General features: G+C 40.1%; 2 protein-coding genes across 2 annotated transcripts; one reads left to right on the forward strand and one right to left on the reverse strand.

The window, feature by feature from the left end:
• Positions 1-754: 754 nt before the first annotated feature.
• LOC124118284 lies at positions 755-6,732 on the forward strand. The gene is made up of 6 exons (XM_048387661.1): positions 755-792; positions 2,091-2,131; positions 2,464-2,603; positions 3,366-3,488; positions 4,649-4,792; positions 6,387-6,732. The coding sequence occupies exons 2-6, from the start codon at positions 2,129-2,131 to the stop codon at positions 6,571-6,573; spliced, it is 597 nt and encodes a 198-aa protein (XP_048243618.1). The 5' UTR covers positions 755-792; positions 2,091-2,128; the 3' UTR covers positions 6,574-6,732.
• Positions 6,733-15,682: 8,950 nt separating this feature from the next.
• LOC124118290 lies at positions 15,683-20,868 on the reverse strand. Its single transcript, XM_046480401.2, has 5 exons — positions 20,726-20,868; positions 19,094-19,230; positions 17,895-17,999; positions 16,389-16,529; positions 15,683-15,860 (listed from the first exon to the last, which is right to left on the reverse strand). Exons 1-5 carry the CDS (start codon positions 20,732-20,734, stop codon positions 15,683-15,685), a joined length of 570 nt encoding a protein of 189 aa, XP_046336357.1. The 5' UTR covers positions 20,735-20,868.
• Between the last annotated feature and the right edge of the window lie 1,698 nt (positions 20,869-22,566).

The raw sequence follows: 22,566 nt of genomic DNA on the forward strand, positions 1-22,566 counted from the left end.
TAATATTCGTAATAGGAATAAAGGCAGTGATAATAATATTCACATAGCAGCGGTCAAGGTTCCAAAGTAGACCAAGGCTTGATATCCATGGAGAACATGGTATCTTCCCAAAGACGTCGACGTAGCAATGGTAGCAAGAAGGGGCGAAGGCCAAACAATACCATTCATTTACAAGATTTGTTGCCTCGCCGTCAGGAGTCATTAGTGCACAAAGAAAGTACACGATAATTCTCTGTGTCAATGAAACGAATTAAACGATTGAAGCAACTTTTGCTGCTCACCTCTGTTATTCACGGATACAACATTTGTTGTGTTATTTAGTCATGTCTAAGAATTAGTCCCAAATGTTTAAGACTCAGTACTTCATGTATTTGTATATGTTATTCTTTTCGAGAGAAATATCAATAAATATCAGGAAATATCAAATATCGAAAACACCACATATCTTTAACGCCATTTTTCGAGATGGTGTAGTTAAACAGGTTTCACTCTATAATATGATTCATGTTAACATCTATCTTGATATTTTGCATTGCATTTAGAACGTTATAAAATTTTAATTTACTTTATATTAGGTTTGATTTCGTGAAAGGATACTGCGGGGACTTATCGACTTTGGCCGATTTTTCATGACTGATTTCACACAAACCTGTCACAAGTGCGTATCAGTTTAATTAAATCGATCAGCCAATCAAACTATGACAGTTCGACAAAGGTTCCTCCTCCTGGAAACTATATATTAACTTTCTCATCATCAGCCATCTAAATCTCGACTGAACAGAGGAGTGGAAGGTGGGTATACTCACAAGATAATTATGAAGGCGGACACCGACAAATACCTTAAAGTTTTTACTTTGTTTAAAATCTCAATGTATGAATGATTTTAGAACCTTTTCAATGTATTATTGTACTTATTATGCATATTTTAGATAAGATTGTTGGCAATATAGCGTTTGAAATATGAGACCATTATGCTATTAATTTTGAGAAAGACATATGTTTTGATTACTTTTCAGAAACAAGAACTTATTTAAGTTTTAATACGCGTACCTTTCTACTTCGCCGTTTTATGTTCAAATTGTACATCGCAACAGTTTTACAGACCTATTTTCAACATTTACTCCTCAAAAACAAAACTTTCAATCTAAAATTACATTTGTTTCTACTTGCTTGACATTCCTGTATACGGGGCGGTCGGGTAGCCTGGTGGTTTAAGCGTTCGTTTGTCACGCCGAAGACCCGGGTTCGATTACCGACATGGGTACAATGTGTGAAGCCCATTTCTGGTGTTCCCCGCCGTGATATTGCTGGAATATTGCTAAAAGCGGCGTAAACCATACTCACCCACTCACTCATTACTGATTACAGATGCATTTTGTTTATTGACCACTTACATTATAAGTTATAGCAGGATCACGGGGGTGGGGGGTGGGGGGCGGTGTGTGTGTGTGTGTGTGTGTGTGTGTGTGTGTGTGTGTGTGTGTGTGTGTGTGTGTGTGTGTGTGTGTGTGTGTGTGTGTGTGTGTGCATATAGGGTTGTATGCGTTCCGCGTTAGGTTTTTATACCACGAGGTGGATGCGAGTCGTATAAAACCTAACGAGGGACGGATGAAACCCCATGTACCCCGTGTCATCCTTCTACAACGAATTTGTCTTACTGACATGTTTCAGTATGACATTGTCAATGAATGAAAATAAATTCAAAATTGATAAACAAAACAAAACAGCTGTTCGATTGAGCTGAGGTTAACTTGCGCTATGTCACGTGACTTCAACTGACTGGGAAAAAAGCGTGAGGCTTTTTGCTTTGAAGCGGGGTATAAGGGATTTATTCTGCCTCTAAGATCCTGACTTGCTCGTGGCGGGGCATGAGCTGATTTATTCACCCACTGAGACTTTTTATTTCCCTCAAAGGCGTGATACACAGTATGTTATCAAGATCAGGTTGACCAATCAGATCTCATCATTCTGGCATGTAGGTATGATAAACATATTTATAGACAGTTAAATACTATGTGACAGCTATCCTGAGATTAATCTGTGATGTTTTCCTACTTTTCATTTATGGATATAGTCTGTGCTTGTTTCAGCTTACAAGAAAAGAAAAGTGAAGGAATCAAGCCTGACCATGGTACAGTATTTCTCTACTGTTATGTTATTCGTACTTCACACGTCGTCGTCTTACATATATTATATGTCGACGTAAGTGGAGGAATTAAAAAAAATGATCGGACATTGTCAGGGAGTAATAACTGTGAAGAAGTTTCACATGACTGTATAATTGTTTGGGAATGTTCCTTCTGGAACGTAATTCCTGTCTCCTTTTGAAGAGCTTGCGTGTCTGGGGGCAATAGTGTCCCCCTCCCTACACCAGCTGTCAACACACTTCGTAAATGGTCTTGTCAGAGAGTTAGAGTAACGCTGTCACATGACTGTCATACTGTTTGCAAATTTTCATTCCAGACCGTAATTCCGGCAGCATGCGCCTGCCTCCTCTTGATGAGCTTGTGTGTCTGGGGACAAGATTGTCCCCCTCCCGACTCCAACTGTCAGGACTTCGAATCTGACTCGGACGAAGTTCAAAGAGGTTATTCAGCAATCAGGTAATATTTGTTTGTATGTGCTCAACAGCGAAGTCCTGTTAATTGCACTGGGTTATGCGGGGTTATGACAAACAAGGCTTTAATGTACTGCATTGGGGTGTTTTTTAGACTCTGTGTTTAATTTCCAGTGTCAGGAAAAACATTTAATTCATCCACATCAATATCCTTACAGTCATCGTTATCCCCTTCCACATCTACGTCCCCATCCACATCCGCATCAATACCCACAGTCACAAATACATCCCCTTCCCAATCCACATCCCCTTCCACATCTACATCTATATCCACAGCCAAATCTACATCCACATCAACTTCCACATCTACATCCGATCTACATCCTTATAGTAATCGTTATCCACATCCACGTCCCTTCCACATGCATCTACCGCAAAATCTACACCCACATCCACATCAACTTCCCCATCCACATCCACATCCTTATAGTAATCGTTATCCACATCCACATCTACTTCCACAATTACATTTACAACCACAGCAACAGCCACAGCCCCATCTGATCCACATCCAAATCAACTTCCACATCCACATCCTATCCCCATCCTTATAGACATCGTTATCCGTTATCCCCATCCCCGCCCTTACATACGTGTGCTACCAGAAAAAATAACTGTGTTCCTTCATGTGTTCACTATCCGGCACCCGACATTTAAACCCATACATAGCCACTTCTTACCTTTGTGGTGGTCGCGATATAAATGTAATAGTTTTCTCAAGAGATGATGAACTATTCTTTCTTTACAGTGTGCAAGCTGAAAGCACTCTCAATCAGGTCGACCAAGCCATCTCAACCGGATTTGAAGATGAGCAGAACTGCCCTATAGCAGATAATCTCACGGACTTCTCCGATCGAGCCAGGAACACACGGTACAAACTTCAAATTTATTATAATAATGAGCAAATATTTCATTCCGATACGATACTCGGCGCAAAGATTTGGTGACTCCGCTAATGTCGCGTCTGGTTAACTCTGAGCCAACTTTGATCGCCCAGTCGAAGTGAAGATTGCATGACTTGTTGAGCTCCCCAGATATCAGCTTAAAACGACTCGGCTTTGTTTCTTTGCCACCAGATCGAAAATCTCGTTCTTAGCAAAAGAAAACCCACACAGAACACAACTATACCATCGATGTACACCGTTTGAATGTTGATGCCATGGCGCTTAGAAACGAGAGGACATATCCACAACCATACAATAGCACCGCTTTGTGTTTTTGCATTCGAATAATATTCATTTTCTAGGTACAGAAATCAGGTATGATTGTTTAAATGCTTGCTCACTCGTACCGAGAATTTAATACGCAACCTCGACGCTGTGGGCTGATTAGAAAGTTCAACTCACGAGAACTTTAATGGAGGTGTCCTCAGATTTTGATGCCGAGAAGTATCGCATCGGATTTAAACGTCTGATTTTAAGGAGATTGCCGGCAAAAATTAAGATGGGCGTTTTTGTGATAATGTAGTTGTGATCGTCCCAGAGAAAGACCTATATATTGCATGGTCTCACTGTGCGACCTGTATTATATACAGGGTTTAATATATTTTAATACCTCAATATTATTTCTAAATTAAGATTAGCTGCCTAGTATTCTGTTATGATTGGTTGATTAGCTGGAGCTAAAATTTGGGACTACTTTCTACAGTTTGCTAAAAGCTAACAACAAGGTAACTCAACCAATTTTCGTTTGAATTAGAAGTAGCAGATGCCAAGGAAACCTCAAATACATATTAAACCATGAACACCTCTGCTGTGTCCGTTACGTAGGAGAGGTTTGAGTTCGAACCCGTTCAACGTATTTCTTCACCATACGGCAAAAAGATTGTCTCGTGTTCTTTACATCAAATAAATCAGCACCCGTCGATAAAATGTCATATAGTATAATACTTCGTCAAGACTAGATTTTTCTGACATTTAAAAAAATGATTTTTTATACTTAAAAATCGACATTTGAGAGACATCCTTTCTGTGTCGATCAACATAAAAAGAGACCATTTTAAATCAGTAGGAAGCCTTTTGTGGTTTGCAGGGCTACCCTGCCGATCCAGGTCAGGCCTATCTATGGGAGAAGCTGTGAGCCATGTCCACCCAAAGTCCGCTACCTGCATCGTTTCTACCGGCGTTGTTACGTCATCTTCCCCTACAGACAGTGGATCAGATACGTCACGTGTCCGTAAGTATGTTTACCTGCCGCGTGTCTCAAAAAATTACCGAAAACTCGCCATTCGCCATCATACAGCACTGTCATTGTGGACGTAGGTGGTTAATTTCATTCATGGATGTTTCATGGGTGACACTGTTGAATAAGATGCCGCAATTCGCCCCCCAGACGTGCCTCAAACCTGTGATTATGGTAAAAGCGGCTGTAAGCAAACTCATTCAATCTAATATATAGTTACTGTTAAAAGCGGCTGTAAAGCAAACTCATTCAATCTGTAATATAGTTACTGTTAAAAGCGGCTGTAAAGCAAACTTATTCAATGTTACCAGGACCTATAACAGAAATCGCTCATAACGAATACCAATAAAAGGACGTAAATTTGGCGGCTTTTTAAACAAATATTCTCGACAATGCTTGTCGTAAAAGGTGGCTAACTGGATCGGGTGGTCAGAATCGCTGGCTTGATGCATGTCATAGTATCCTAATTGAATGGATCGATGCTCATGATGTCAATCACTATATTGTCTGATTAATAAACCAGACTTACTGCCAAACAAACTTATTAAAAATCTATGTAAAGACAGCATTTGGGGACAGTAGGCGTTCCGCGTTCAACGGAAGAATCCTTATGAATTGAACAGTGAATAACGATGGAGTTGTGACACGGAGTTCACGAATGCCCTGCGTGTATGTTGTTAATGCACACGTCAACGTGTTCATTGGCCCACGAGCAAAGCCCTGTTGTTGTTATCGATTGCACGGATTATGCACAATCGCAGGGTTCAATTGTCAGCTGGGCACACGGTTAGCCCAGTCGTTTAAGGCAGCGCAGTTCGATGCGCAGAGTTGCGTCCCTTGGGCACAACAGAAACCTATAATTGTGGGTCGGAATCCTGATTCCCCCCGATTATGTTTCTAGGTTTGTCGGCACCATTACTGTGCTTGTCGGTTTAGGGTTAAAGTGGTAAACGTCTGATCACTTGGAGCTTTCTTTCGTATACAAGGCTGACACGCCGTGATATGACCGGTATACTCACTCACTAACTCACTCACTCACTCACACAATAGTCAACTGGGTCGCAAATGTAGATTTATGGGCTTATAAAGTCACAGTGACCTTGAGTAGTCACACAATACTTTACGTTGTTATCAAAATCAGGACTTGCCTATTTGTAGCTGAACATTGTTTAGCTTTTAGTTTGACTCGAAGGAAGTGTTTTTTTAAGTGAGTTAAGGAGTTAAAATGTAACGTCGCATCGGCATTATTTCAGCCATACAGCGGCTGTTTCTTGAAAGAAAGATTTGTTTAGAACATTTAATGATAACGTGCTCTATTTACATGGAACCACTAATAGGGGCTAATTTCAGTTATCTTGATAGTTCGTGAACTATATGCTGTTGAATTTGCCGCGTCCAGCTTAGCATCGGCACCGTTTATGTTTATATTGAATTCCTTGATGTTTTCCTTTTAAAATTTATGATCTGGTGTAGACAAATAAAAGGTTAAATCCACTTTAATAATAACAAAAACGCACTGTTGCCGCGTTATGACCCCCGCCTAAAAACACTACAAAATATCCTAACATTTGTCTTATTTACCCTTCAGGACCAAGTGCAACGAACCGTGTTGGTGTTCCAATACAAGATGCGTGCCAACACGCTACATCCGGGTGTGGGTGTGGGCGTGGTGTCTTGGCACCGAACTCCCCTGGGGTTACAAGTTTGGCCTAAACTGGCGCTGGTTGTGGCTCCCGCAAGACTGCGAATGTCGAGAGCTCACATTCCTCGGCTAGATTTCATGAAGTATACTGAAACACAATAAAAACTTATTGGCTATTTTCCCGAAAGTTACAAAAAATCGATTATACGTTTTTCAAAGTGTTTCAGCATACATAAAACACGCTGGGTTTAATCAACTGGCTGTACAACCGAAATAAAATCTTGAGAAAGAATCATTTTGCATTTTTTTCAAATGAACCTCCTGTAGGCATCTAATCGCCAGCACACTAAGTCAGCGATCTAATCCACTCAACCACCGAGACTTCCACAAAAATGGAAATCCGACAACTTGTTATCTAGATCACGAACTTTGTCTACCCCTCTGATAAGTGAAACCTTAACTCCCATGGTGGAAAACATTGAAACAACAAGTGAACAACATTGCAATGGCAGTATATAAAATAATAGCAGTGGTAATGGCAATAATTTCGGTTAAATAATATTCACCTTACAACAACAATGGTCAAGGTTCCAAAATAAGCCAAGGCTGGATATCCGGGGAGAAAATATTATCTTCACAAAACCGCTGGTCTTGATGACATGTGAGATGAGAGAGTCATGCACTAGTACACTTACATAATCGAAATACCTTCTAGAAAGTCCACACCACGCTGAATTAGTCTATAGCTGTTCCAGAATATTCCAGATTACACTTGACTCCAAAAGCATAAAAATATAGTAACTTCCACACCATTGCTTATAAGATAGTAATAATTTCCTGACAGCTAATTATTGTTTAAAAATATATGATATGTTACTTCACTGCCATATAACACTATGCATACACAATGCCTTTGAGAAAGTGGTCAAATGTAACTCAACAAAAAAAGTACAAGAATTTGTACTTTACTAAGAAAGTGTAATCCCAGTTAACAAGTTGTTACATTTGACCAGTTTCTAAAAGGCATTGTGTATTCACGCCGTCTACACCATGCAGGGGAATGTGTATTTGGATCAATGGTTTCTATTGATTGCAAGTGTAATTCAGTTAAGTATGTGTTGCATGTCTTGCATGAAAGTGAAAAGATACAATCCATATAATAGCCTTAAATGCAGTCGACCTTACATAATTTCCAGAGACATTAATTGTTATGTATATCAATACTTTCTGGATCTAATGACAAAGTAAAAGACGTCTGCAGTCTATCTAACGAATTAACTGCCAAGGTCGTTGAGTCTGCTTCCGGTATCCCAAAGACGTCGACGTAGCAATGGTCACAAGAAAGGGCGAAGGCCAAACAATACCATTCATTTACAAGATTTGTTGCCTCATCGCCAGGCGCCATTAGTGCACAAAGAAAGTACACGATGATACTCTGTATCACTACAAAATTGAACAACTCAAGCAACTTTTGCTGATTGGTGGATCAACGTAGAACAAGAGCCCTCAGTTTCGACTGGAGAGTCCTTGATATCCTTTTGAGACGTTTTGCCAAACTAGAAACAGACTCCACTAAATCAGAAAAAAACTGCATATTCTTCAATTTGAAATTTGCAAATTTTATGCCTTAGATTTAAGCAACATTCTCAGACGAGAATCAGTTTCACAGAATGTCCCACATTATTTTCAAAATTTAATAATCACCCACAATTTCATTTTCCTATACAAACAAACCATTTCATTTAGGTTGTTCAATTATGGAACGTGTTGCAGAACCTGATAATGACAGCTGATGATGTAATTTCCATTTGTGGCTGCCAAAACACATCATACTGCCACCAACATGGAGGCCATATAATCACAGGAAACTTTTGTATTGTTGACAATAACTATCGTCGTTTATTCAAAAATGATGATTAAGTGAAACAAGGGTAATTTGGCCAATTAACTGAAGCTTCAGGTAAATCGATGATTTGATATCGTTCAATAACCATCAAACAGCCAATTTATTTCCACTGATTTACCCACCTGAACTCGGAATAAAGAAGGCCAGCGAGACTGCATCACTTTTTAATCTATACATAAATATTAAGAGTGACAAACCACTGTCCACAAGACTGTGTGACAAGAGGGATTACCTCAACTTTCCAATAGTCAACTTTCCCTTCATGTCGAGCAATATTCCTACAGGTCTAGCCTTTGGTGTCTCGTCTACATATACTTTTGCTGTGCAATCGAGCATGGCCTTTCCACCAAGTCATTTGCTCTAAAGTTTCTTGGTTGAGGTCACAACATTGAAGGCCTCAGTAAAGCTTTCAAACCATTTTATGGTAGACCTGTGATATTTCCCCCAAAATTGAGGCCTGCATATTCATCTTTTGTTCTGCTGGTTACTTCGAGGACCTTTCTTACCACACTTACTCACGGGTGCAGCATTTTTGTCATGTTATTAAGTCATGTCTTTGAATGAGTCCTAAATGATTATAACACTGTACCTCATGTTTTATTGAATCCGTCTTATAGGGAGAGGGGCGGTCGGGTAGCCTTGTGGTTAAAGCGTTCGCTCGTCACGCCGAAGACCCGGGTTCGATTCCCGACATGGGTACAATGTGTGAAGCCCATTTCTGGTGTCCCCCGCCGTGATATTGCTGGAATATTGCTAAAAGCGGCTTAAAACCATACTCACTCACTCACTCTTATAGGGAGAAATATCAATGTTTAGGATATTAGGACACAAGTTTCACTGATATCGAAAACACCACAATTAACCGACATACACAGAAAAGGTCCTCTGAATGTGTCCCATATAACAGTATAAACATAGTCTTAATTTTGAAGGTTATTTATCAAATTTGAAAGAATGCCATTGGCGTAATTGTTTTACATTTAGATGATATATGTCGATTTAAGTAGGTTGATGGCAATGTATCCAACACAATATAATAATATACACGTTATGTGGTTTCAAAAGACATCGGTGACGATTATTACTATTTGTTTTTGTGCCCTCTATTTGATAAAACAGGACGTAGATTTCTTAACTCAAATTTTCATAAAACTGAAGTTCTGTTCTGGTGGAGCACCTCACTTATAGTTGGTGTGTTTGCCTTACATAATGACCGCATTGACTTGAACGCAATGGCAAACACATATTAAACATTTACATACATTCGAGTTTTGTTTGTAGTAAGTAACAATGTCTGTCAATGATTCACCAAGGATTATTCTCTTTCCTTGAAATTGGGGAAACTTTGCTCAGTATATTTTTGTGTATGATGTATTGTTACGTGTATTTACCAAAAGTAAGAATCTACTTTTTCACTTCATTAGATTTCACGCATTGAACATCTCCACTGATCCGTCTCGTCCATGTGGAGATCCACTTAGATTGTTAGGTAGCTTGTCACATTCATAAAGAAGAGTAACAGATTTGTGATTAAATAAATGGACGCGACAAAACCATTTCCATGTTCATAAGGAATCTCTGCCAAAAGCAGAGTCGATTATACGATTCCGACTATAATAGATACATTTACCTTGGCTAAATTCGAAAATTCAACGATAACTGGTGTCTGACTTAAAAGGGCTTTCAACATCAACTATTCGGTTGTAAAACATTCGCGTATGTTAAAGTATGAGTTGTATTAAAGGAAGATGTGCTTATAGAAATAATTACTTGTTTGTTCACAAATCAGTTTCATGTACTTGTATATTTCTGTATTAAATTCTGAGTAAATGAAAAATGGCATTTTTTCACCTGAGAAACAGCCTGAGCAATATAGATCCACTGCAAAACACAATCAATAATGAATACGACAGGTGTATACAGTGGCTAATTGAAATGTACTTCGCATGTAATAATCAATAACAATTGTAACAAATGTACGTGTAGGTACAACAGCTGGAACCGTGGTCTCAGTATTTAAATTGAAATAATTATATTTCAACGAGAAACGCCAGGGACAGATGCTTGTTTGCACTTAATGCCCGCGCTTAGATGAAACTAAATCAGACAATGCTGCAAGGGATCTCTGTTTTTGACTTCATCCGGATTCCACTGCCTGTATCTAGGACAATTGCTCATTTGAGCTTCTGAAAGCCGTGGCAAATTCAAGCTTCGAGATAAAGGTACATAATTCTATAATAAGGTCCAAGTTGGAGACCAAGGTTCGAGATAGTAATTAAGCATTTTTTATCTCCAATTCGAGAAAATTGGTCAAATCAAAATAATAGGTATTTATATTGTAAGACGAAATGGATATTGGAATATTCCAGATAATGAATTTCGAGATAAAGGGGTCTGACTGTACGTGTGACTGAAATGTGTTCTCGGGCAGAAGCCATGTTTGGCTGATTCATCGAACCAGGCGGTTCATGGAACAAATGATATTTCATAATTACCTGCTTATAAAAATGACATAAACTATCTATTTGTTACAGAAAAATGACACAAAACTCATTCCAATGATTAGTTATTTGTTATGTTTGTTTCCTATGCTTGTATTGAAATGAAATATTTATTCTCACTGTTCCAACGTCAAGATGTTAGGAACAGGGATGTTTACAAACTGTTTTTGAAACAAACAGAAATATCTGATTGTACGATTCCGACTATAAAATGAGCATGTGTTAAAACATCTTGTTCAAATAGTGATGATACCAGGTGTCTGTGAAAAGGTGAGGGTATCTTGCCCAAAAGGTGGCACTCACCACAAGCACATGTAAAGTCAATTGTTCACCTAAAAAGAACACGGGAACTTAGGGTATAAGTCAAGATAGGGAATTCGATCGGACATCATTTTAGTCACAGATGCGTCAAAATTGGAAGTGTCCTTCATATGTCTATCATAAAACGTTTTGAAAGTTTACTGAGGCCTTGAGTGTTGTAACCTTGATCAAACAACTGTTGAGCAAGATTCGTATGATGCCTTTTAAAATCTTGGTTGAAAGAGCATGCTGGATTGTACCTCAAACGTTGTGAAAAGAAAACACCAAAGGCTGGAGCTGCAGGAATATTGCTCGAAATAAAGGGAAAGTTGACTTTTAGAAGGTTAAGGTTATCCCTCTTGTCATACAGTCCCGTGGAAAGTGTTTTGTCACTCTGAATCTTTTATTCATCTAAATATGAAACAGATGAGGCGGCCTCACTGGTCTCCTTTACTTCTATTTCTCGGTCAGGTGGGTAAATCATTGGAAGGGAATTGGCTAGTTGACGGGTATTAACCGATATCAAATCATCGATATACCTGTGAAATTCCGATTCTTATGCATCAGAACAATTGCTGCCGTTGGGGATGCCGACTTCTGGCCTAAATGTGTTACCCCCAAGTGGTACACAGATGTTATCAATGGGCCATCTTTTTCATTTTATCTTCCCTTCACTAACCCGCGAAGTGAGCTGACCCGGACGGTCCAACCTTTAACTGACGGCGCATGTGGTGTGCGCGATACGAGCACAACATGTTACTATGACGCCTATAGACAGTTAACCAGTATAACCTTCAGCTCTAACGGCAACGGTCACGCTGGTGTGTAGATAGTACATCTTTTCGCCTAAACAATGATTTATCTATTGTCATGTCCGGAAATATATGTTCCGTGATTCAATGATACACCAGGGATAACCACGACTGATTATATTGTATAGTTGACCACTAGATAGCCGTTCGGAGCGAGGCGGTAAGATCAGCTGATCGTTCATTCAAGGTCGCTTTGTTAACGTTTTGCAATCGGTACTGAAAGTGTTGCCCTTGATGTTGGAATATCACTCTTTTAAAAAGGAGGTAGATTTTCATTGTACACGTTACCATATCTATGTTGTAGTATCGCCAAGCAGACGACATCACATGCATGCATTTCAGTACAGCGGCAAGGGACCGCCTCCGTGGTCTAGTGGTAGAGCGTCCGCCCGGAGAGCGGAAGGTCCGGGGTTCGTTCCCCGACCGCTCCATACCAAAAGACGTTAAAAGATGGTACTTGTTGTTACCCTGTCTGGCGCTCGGCATTAAGGGGCTAAAACAAGGACTGGTCGGCTCGGAGTCAGTATACTGTGTCTGAGTGGGGTATTCATGTTAAACTGCGGCATGGTATCTCAGTGAGCTAGCACTATAAATCGGCATCAGTCCGGACTAGTACAAGCAGCATACATTACTTACATAAGTTACTTAGATCTTCGTAAGATCAAAATAGATCCAAATTAAACTGAGATTAAATAAAGGAATCATTTCAGTAATATGTATACTGACTGAAAATGTAAGACAATGGTATAGATCCGAAAACTAGACCGGAAGCGACAGGTTGGGCCGTCGCTAATGTCATTTCAAAAGGAGAGTTATTGCCCTTTGGAACAAAAAGATCGCCCGTTAGGTGCAGCATTTCACATATTGTTTTCTCATTAAACTTTGGATGGCATTTGCTTTTATTATTGAATTATTGTCCTGAACCACTAAAGATAGATATGCAACTATATATATGGTCACCACGTTTTGTAACAAAAGCCCATGGATCAAGGAATGAAGTTTTCCCTAATTTTGTAATGTGGGATAGTGGAGTACAATGTTGAAAAATAAAATGTTTTGATAGAATTTAATTTGGTTCTTTTTCTAAGATTGTAACAAAGTCAAGCAACTTTTAACAGTTTTTGAGAATTAACATGGTATTTATTCCAACTGTCTCACATACTTTCTGTGAACATGATGAAAGTCCTTGGTAGTATTGAGAATTATGGTTAATGTTTGAGACAATGAATTTGGTGGTACACTGGCGGGACCCAGCAATATGTCTCACTTTGCACGGTTTTTGTGGAGTTTTGGAATCAAGAACAAAAGAGGATTGGACATGTCTTCAGGTTTTAGTGTGAAGTCAAATGTTGATAGTACTGTATGGTATAGATATGCATGTTTTTGGCAGGTTTCCTCCTCAGTTGACATACTGGCCTTATATGTGGCATAATGTGCTGTGTCAGTTTTACCAGTACAATCAGGGCGAACCGGGATTCAAACCCACGATCTTGAAGTCATGGCACGCAACCTTGCAAAGCGCATTGCCGCACCTTTAACACGTTTAAAACCTGCAACACGTTGGGATTCCTCCAACTTTAAGCAGACACGCCGTGATATGACTGGAATACTGTATAGACACTTTCAATGTTATAATGACACACTGTGATGTTTCTGGGTGATTGACAGTGGAAACGTAACTGAACATCACATGTCAGACAGTGGTTTCAGAGATGCGGGTACGTATTTTTGGCCTCGTGGTACAAGGTGCCGCAATTCGGTTTTCAAAGTTGCGTGCCATAAATCTATTATCGTGGGTTTGAATCCCGGTTCGCCCTGATCATGTTTCCAGGTTTGTCATTCCTGTGCTCGAGGGCTTCATCAGAATGATAAACGTCAAAGATGTGCATCAGTTCGGGGTTCCCTCCCACGCCAAGCAGACACGCCGTGATATAACTGACGTACTGTTCAATGCGGCGTTAAACCCACCTCGCTCACAGCTCTTTGCTTTGTTATCAAGTGTATCAAGTTTATTTACTATTTCCGATCAATATTTGTTAGTGTTAGGATTGAATAACACCTCGCTTGGTCTAGATGCAGCTCACACGATCGCCTCATTGGAGACAAGTGTAAACTTTAAGACGGAACTTTTTGCAGTTTCGGTGATACAAAAGATCATCATATACCGATCAATGATATGAGGTATGTTGCATGTGCGATAACGCGCATGGAGACGGTCATATCACAGAGGGTGTAATACCAGATTCGTATTACACCCTATGCACGGCTGATATGGCATGTCAATGCATTTTAAATGTAATGTCGACATCGCCAGTGTGATAATAAAGTAGAGTTACGTCCCTTGCTCGTCTGCTCAGCTAGCTTTCCCGTGACAATGAATTCCAAACAAGGTGAAAATGTTTTGCATTTCACTTGGAAATGGGTATATTTTATGCCTTCGGCCCTCGGGTTGATATGGGGTGTGGTATGAAAACTGCCTTATTCTAACCTCTGAAGTATCTGAACACACAATGCCATTTATAAAATGGTCAAATGTAACAAATGTTATATTTGGGATAACACTTGCTTAGTAAAGTACAGATTCTTGTATTATTGGTGGGTTGAGTGGCATCCGGGATTCGAAACCACATTGCTAGAGTGCGGCACCTAATCCAGAGATCTAACCCGCTCAGCCACCGAATCTTCCACAAAAATGAAAGTCTGACAACTGGTAGTCTAGAGTACCTCTTAAGTATCACTTTTTACTTGTTTTGTCAACTGTATGTTGATATCAGAAACCCATTTCTCAATAAATACTTTTTTCTTGATCCCCATATTCAATTCTTTTTACCTCAGTGTAATTATAATAAATCTACCCATGTGTATTCAATCCTAGGATTTCGATGCTGTCTTGATATTTTGTCTACCTGTATTCTTGACAAATGAAAACACTCTGTACTTTGTTTGTTTGTTGTTTACGCTGCTGTCAGTAGTATTCCTGCCCTATGACGATCGAGATAATGATCGAGACTGGACCAGACAATCCAATGATTGATATTATGAGCAACGGTCAACGCCGTCGAGATTCCCTATTTTGATTTGCACTAAATGTTCCCGTGTTTTTGACGTGTCGTCAACAATTGACTTGCCTTTGCATGTGCTTATGGCGGGTGAGACCGGTTGGGCAGGATTAGCTAACCTTTTCGCGAACACATGGTGTCATCACTATTTGATAGTAATTCCAACAACGGGTTTGTCGCGGTTTATTAAATAAAACACCGTTCTGAATAATGTCGGTCACTATAAGCCACGGGTGATTTAGAGAGTGACGCCATCACCAACATATAATTCGTTTTTATACAATAGAGATATGGCGTCCCCAGTGTCATGAACAAAGATTGACTGACCAGACCATTTAATCGGTTATCAACATAAATCGGTCTCACGGTTTTAACAGACAAGAAACGGATATTTATCAAACGTTTATTGATAAAAAACTGGGTTCTGTAGAATGATCACAGTGCATCAACACAATACTCTCGCGATACTAAATACCACAAATAAAATTTACAATCTAACCAAAATATTAAAACATTCGGCATAATTTCAGAATAAATACATGTACCTACGTTCCCCATTTTAGGTTTAGGCACAGTTAATTCACAAATATATAAAGGGTTGTGCCAGAGTCAATATAGTATTCATGTCATCACGAGAATATCATGTTGAGGGACGTCAAACATCTCAACAACGTCGACAGGTGCACTCCTGGGGCAACCACAGGTAGTTGTAGTTGAGGCCTCCTGTGTAACCGCTGGGGAGGGTGTCGCCACCGGCACACCACGATAGGAACCACACCCTGACGTAGTGGGTGCGGTTGCAGCGGTAAGTCTGGCACGTGCACTGCTGGCTGTACGGGTTTCTGAAAGGAAGGCACTTGTTTTACCTTTGATGTTTTCATGCATCCCATTGTTTAACCGAAATCGGAATCACCAGAAGCCCTCATTAACTGAAGAAGCTTACTATTACGTTGGGACCGACTGACCATGTTCACTGGGCTGTGGACTACGATAGCTATGAGTAATAACTGTGCAGGCGCCAACGTAGCATTTCACAGATTCTCCAAGAACATTTACGTTGGGAATTCATCACATGTTTTTTGCAGCGATGACAGCTCTATGACTACTGTAACAACTGTTTCACTTTACCGTACAGTTTCAGTGCTTATAAAGTATAACTCCTCTCCTCAGAAACTCATAATTTAAATGGCACTCGTTGAAATATTGAATACAGTGTACAGGTTTGAAGACGTTAGGTGTTTAAACATTCCAGTTACATCAAGAATGTGCTTCTCCCGTTGTCCCGTTTGCGACAATCGAATAAAGGTCTATCTGAGGCTAAACGTTAACCACTTGGCTACCGCACCCACGCTTCAGCTGTCCAGACTTACCCGGGACACGTGACGTAGCGCACCTGCTGGATGTTCCAGAACAGCACCCAACAGACTTTATAGAAGCGTCTGAGGAACACCTGTTTAGAGGGGCACGGCTCACAGCTTTTAGGGACAGCGGGTACTGCAGCTCTCTTACTCCTGGAAATATTTCATTACAAATGTAAAACCTTCAAGCGTAAATTCTCCCTACATAACACACACGGACGGTTTTCCACCCCCTGTAAGTACGACTAAAAATGTAGTTCCGTCTTTGCTAAACCTTAAAAAATATAAACAAAAGTAACCAAAAATATTTGATGTCACTAAAATTCTTTAGTATAAATTTGGATATGATTATATACAAAATCAACTTCATCAAAAAATAAATTTCAAATCAATGAGACGGTTGTTCGAAGCGAAAGAATACACGCAATTCAAGTAACAAAATGGCGCCTTGCGAAACGTAAAGTATCGACTGACAAATCAGAAGAGAAATTCACAGTTTAATACAAATCATTTTCAACAAAATAACAAACGGTACGAATCGGTATTAACTACATAAATGATCATCTGTCATTATATGACTTGTCAACGTTGAACTGACGTAAATCAACAGTTTGTGTACGAGCTGTCTCGTGTAGGCCAACATAGTTCCGTCAACGTGTTATGTTCACTGCAGTGAAATATCAGGTGTTATGTTCACTGCAGTGAAATATCAAGTGTTATGTTCACTGCAATGAAAATATCACTTTACGGATACATATGTTCATGAGACAACATGTCGTGACATTCCACAGATTGAAATACGGATACGTATGTTTATGAGACAACATATTGTGACAATCCCTCATCTTCATGCCATGCCAAGGTCATAGTGTGGGGTGGCATTGCACATCATGTTGACAATAAATGTGCTAAGAATGTGTTCAGTCCGTGCAGATAAATACATTTCCGGATTAACGAATGAAGGGTTTTAAGAAATGTCCCACTACAATAGTGAGTGAGTTGAGTTTAACGCCGCTTTTAACATTATTCTAGTAATATCACGGCGTGTCAGCTTAACGTGGGAGGAAAGCCAGGAGTGATGCAAGTCTTAGACGTTTACCACTTCGTTCTAACCCACGAGTACGGGTATGGTGCTGACAAACCTAGAAAGATAATTAGGGCGAACCGGGATTCGAACCCACAATCATAGGTTTCTGGCGTGCCCAAGGGACGCAACTCTGCACAGCGAATCGCGGCGCCTTAGACGACTGGGCCACCCGTGCTCCCTACAGTGGAGAGGAACCTCCAATTCGAAGACCGGAGACCTTCAAGTTGAAAACACAGTAGGTCAATGTCCAAATTACCATGGAACACATAAGCAGTGCAACGTTTGCAAGTATTCACATTTATTATCTTGATCATGATGTCTATCACTGGATTGTCTGGTCCAGTCTCGATTATTTACAGATCGCCGTCATATAGCTGAAATATTGCTGAATGCGGCGTTAAGCAACAAACAAATAAACAAACAAAACCTACCTGGCTGTGAGGGCGGCTGGAAGCTCCACATCAGTATCTGACTCGTCGGGGCATTTACTGCTGCTTTCAACCTTGCGGACAACTCTAAGAGAAGACTCGTCTAGACTGAAATATCAAATACCCACATGGTAAATCAAAATGGTCACTAAACGCAAATAGTCACAACTGCTGTTGCTGAATAAACGCGACACACCCCTTTCCGTGTTCATAAGAAATATCTGCTAAAAGCAGAGTCGATTGTACGATTCCGACTATTTCATGAGCAGGCGCTTAAGAGTAACTATCAAATAGTGATGAAACCAGGTATCCTGCCTTACCGGTGGCACCCGTTACAAATACATGCAAAGGTAAGTCAATTGTTCACCTGAAAAACAACACGGGAGCATATGGTACGAGTCAAAATGGGGAAGTGCATCGGACAACATGTGGTTCAGAACAAGTGGGTTCAGCAATAACACTGTTGATAGTACAGTAAACTACGGTTATAACGAACACGCTTATAACGAACTGACGGATATAACGAACTTACTTTTTTGGTCTCGACTATTTGCTGTAGTTATGATGTATATATGCTTATAACGAACTACGGTTATTACGAACTATAATTAGTAATTTGAGTTCGTTATAACCGTAGTTTACTGTAATAGCATGTATTTAATGTATTTCATCATATGGGTCATTCTATTAATTTTACGGTATTTTACGGTAAACGGTATTTTAATTTTGAATAACGTCTCCTGTGAACAAATGCAGAGATTCTGCTGCATATAAGTAAAGATAAACGTTTAAGAAATATCTTCGTCTTGTAACACAGTGGAGCGCAGTTTTAAAGTTTCGGCCCAAACATGTCTTTTTGTAGTTGACTCAGCATATATCAATGCTAATGAGCTTATGATGAAACTTGGGGACATCGACCCAATTCTAATGGTTTCAGTCTTGCTTGACAACGGTATAAGGATCTTTACCGAAACGTCGCCTTAAAAGGTAATTTAAGAAGTTGTTATCCATAACTTGTGTCCACTTTGCAAATCACATCAGGGGACACAAAGAACGTGTTTCACAGGTTTTACAATAATGGGAATCGACCTTTAACCACATCCCGCCCAAGCACCGAGAATATCACAGAACCTGATCATAAACACATAACAACTGTTCAAAAGGTAGATTTGCTAGATTTCAGTAAACAGGCAACAACTCACTCTTGGTCGATGCTGGCGTACGCCTTACTGAGGGCATCACTGTCACCTTCAAGTTGGCTATCACTCTCCTTCCAGCTCGGGGGACAATCCGACTGCACCAGGACCACGCCCAGCAACGCCACGACCACTAGACTCAGCTGGAGGCATAGACAAGACAAGACAATACAAATGACTACAGGAATATATACAATAAAGCAAAAGAGTTTTAGTTGATGGTGGCTAAAGTGACACTATAAATGATGGCCAATACTTGAAGAAATAAACACGAGCATCGGATTCAGAGAGGAGACGGAAAAGACATCATAAATGATAGCAAATACCTACAGGAATATATACACGAGCATCAGACTCAACTGGAAGACCGAAATGACACTACAAATGATTGCAAACACCAACACGAATATCAGAGGAAATAACACTACAAATTATGGGAAATACCGGAAGGAACATATACACAAGTATCACACTCAACTAGGAGACGGAAATAACACTACAAATTATGGTAAATACCGGTAGGAACATATACACAAGTATCACACTCAACTAGGAGACGGAAATAACACTACAGATAATGGCAAATACCTGTAGGAACATATACACAAGTATCACACTCAACTAGGAGACGGAAATAACACTACAAATTATGGGAAATACCGGTAGGAATATCTACACAAGTATCACACTCAACTAGGAGACGGAAATAACACTACAAATTATGGGAAATACCGGTAGGAACATATACACAAGTATCACACTCAACTAGGAGACGGAAATAACACTATAAATTATGGGAAATACCGGAAGGAACATATACACAAGTATCACACTCAACTAGGAGACGGAAATAACACTACAGATAATGGCAAATACCTGTAGGAATATCTACACAAGTATCACACTCAACTAGGAGACGTAAATAACACTACAAATTATGGGAAATACCGGTAGGAACATATACACAAGTATCACACTCAACTAGGAGACGGAAATAACACTACAAATTATGGCAAATACCTGTAGGAATATTTACACGAGCATCAGACTCTGATAGGAGACGGAAAAAGACACTATAATGAAGGCAAATACATACAGGAATATGGACACGAGTATCAGACTGAGCTAGGAGACGTAAATAACACTACAAATTATGGCAAATACCGGTAGGAACATATACACAAGTATCACACTCAACTAGGAGACGGAAATAACACTACAAATTATGGCAAATACCTGTAGGAATATTTACACGAGCATCAGACTCTGATGGGAGACGGAAATGACACTATAATGAAGGCAAATACATACAGGAATATGGACACGAGTATCAGACTGAGCTAGGAGACGGAAGTGACACTATAAATGATGGCAAATACCTGCAGGAATCATACACGAGCATCAGCTCGGAATTTCTTTTGCTTCCGCAAATGAAAAAACATGCATTGATCATGCGTGAGAATATATATTGATATCAACAATTCGATAACATTTTTTAAAATTAATTATTTTCCGAGGGATAAAGACATCTCGAGAACTCTCGTTTATCGTCATAAAATTATTATTCATTCATTAAGTTAACCTACGTAAAAGTTTTCAAAATGAAAACGAAATTTCAAAGAAACAAATACTACTCACAACTTTCATGATGAACGTCTTTGAAAATGTCAGAGAAGAATACAGGATTCCTCCGGATAAATCGAAAGGGGAAGAGCGTCTCTATATATAGCGCTAACTTCAAGGACAAAATCAAAATCGAACCAGTCAGGAACCATTTCCTCCTAGCGTTTCCGCAATAAAGCACATATGTCCTGTTCCATTTAACCACTGGTGAGAAACGATACTGACCTGGTATTGACAACAAATGACAAATTCGTGTATGTTTCCCGTCGCTTTATGAACGGTGTCCTCTAGTTTTATTACTCCAGTGGAAACTCGTTGAAAACGTGTAACTGCTACAACGGATGCTCATACTTAAAACTGATGTTCAAAAGTGTTTTATAAGTGATGTTTTATTGACACATTTTTTTACGTTGATGTAGATTATCCTGTCAGTGAAAGAAGATTTCTGTCAAAACTAAACCGAGGAGCAAACGAAATTATACTCTCAGTTGGTTTTATCATATGTTTGATCTTAAATTGAAAATATTTTAAGTTAGCGATATTATATACCAAAATGAACTGTACTGGCGCTAATTCAAGACTCAAAGCATACTTTTACATGGTTATCGCCGAGAGGGCATATGTGCATCCAGATGCACAATCCTTTGAAGCAAATGTTGTTGTGCCCTCTGATAATGATGCGCAACGATTCTGACACGATATTTCCAGCACCTCGCGCCCTGACTGCAGGCCTGTGTCCGGTCATCATGAAATTGAGGTCCTACAGGGGTTAATCAAGCATTGTGTACCGGAATATTTCAATCTTTATTTGTTGCATGACATAGAATCGACTCTGATTATAGGCAGGTCTTTCTCATGAATATGGAAAGGGTTTTGTCGCTCTTATTTTAGGTACCCCCAGAACGTGAATCTTAGTAAACTTGGGATACAACTACGACTGTACGTATACCCAAGGCAGAGATACGACTACGACTGTACGTATAGGCAGAGATACGACTAATACTGTACACATGGCAGAGATACGACTACGACTGTAACCATGGAAGAGATACGACTACGACTGTAACCATGGAAGAGATACGACTACGACTACTTCCAAGGCAGAGATACTACTACGACTACATCCACGGCCGTGATACGACTACGACTACACCCATGACAGAGACACAACTACGACTACATCCACGGCAGAGATACTAGTACGACTACATCCATGGCAGATATACAATTACGACTACACCCATGGCAGAGATACGACTACGACTACATCCACGGCAGAGATACGACTACGACTACATCCACGGCCGTGATACGACTACGACAACACCCATGACAGAGACACCACTACGACTACATCCACGGCAGAGATAAGACTACGACTACATCCATGGCAGATCTACAACTACGACTGCGCCCATGGCGGAGATACGACTACGACTGCACCCATGAAAGAGATACAACTACGACTGCACATATGGCAGAGATACTACTGCGACTGCACCCATGGCAGAGATACAACCACGACTGCACCCACAGCAGAGATACAACTACGACTGCACCCACAGCAGAGATACGACTACGACTGCACCCACAGTAGAGATACGACTACGACTGCACCCATGGCAGAGATACGACCACGGCTGCACCCATGGCAGAGATACGACTACGACTGCACCCACAGCAGAGATACGACTACGACTGCACCCACAGCAGAGATACGACTACGACTGCACCCACAGCAGAGATACGACTACGACTGCACCCATAGCAGAGATACGACTACGACTGCACCCACAGCAGAGATACGACTACGACTGCACCCATAGCAGAGATACGCCAGCGACTGCACCCATGGC

Source organism: Haliotis rufescens, unplaced genomic scaffold (genome assembly GCF_023055435.1).
Source record: "Haliotis rufescens isolate VD_foot unplaced genomic scaffold, xgHalRufe1.0.p SCAF_7, whole genome shotgun sequence".
NCBI classification, from domain to species: Eukaryota; Metazoa; Mollusca; class Gastropoda; order Lepetellida; family Haliotidae; genus Haliotis; species Haliotis rufescens.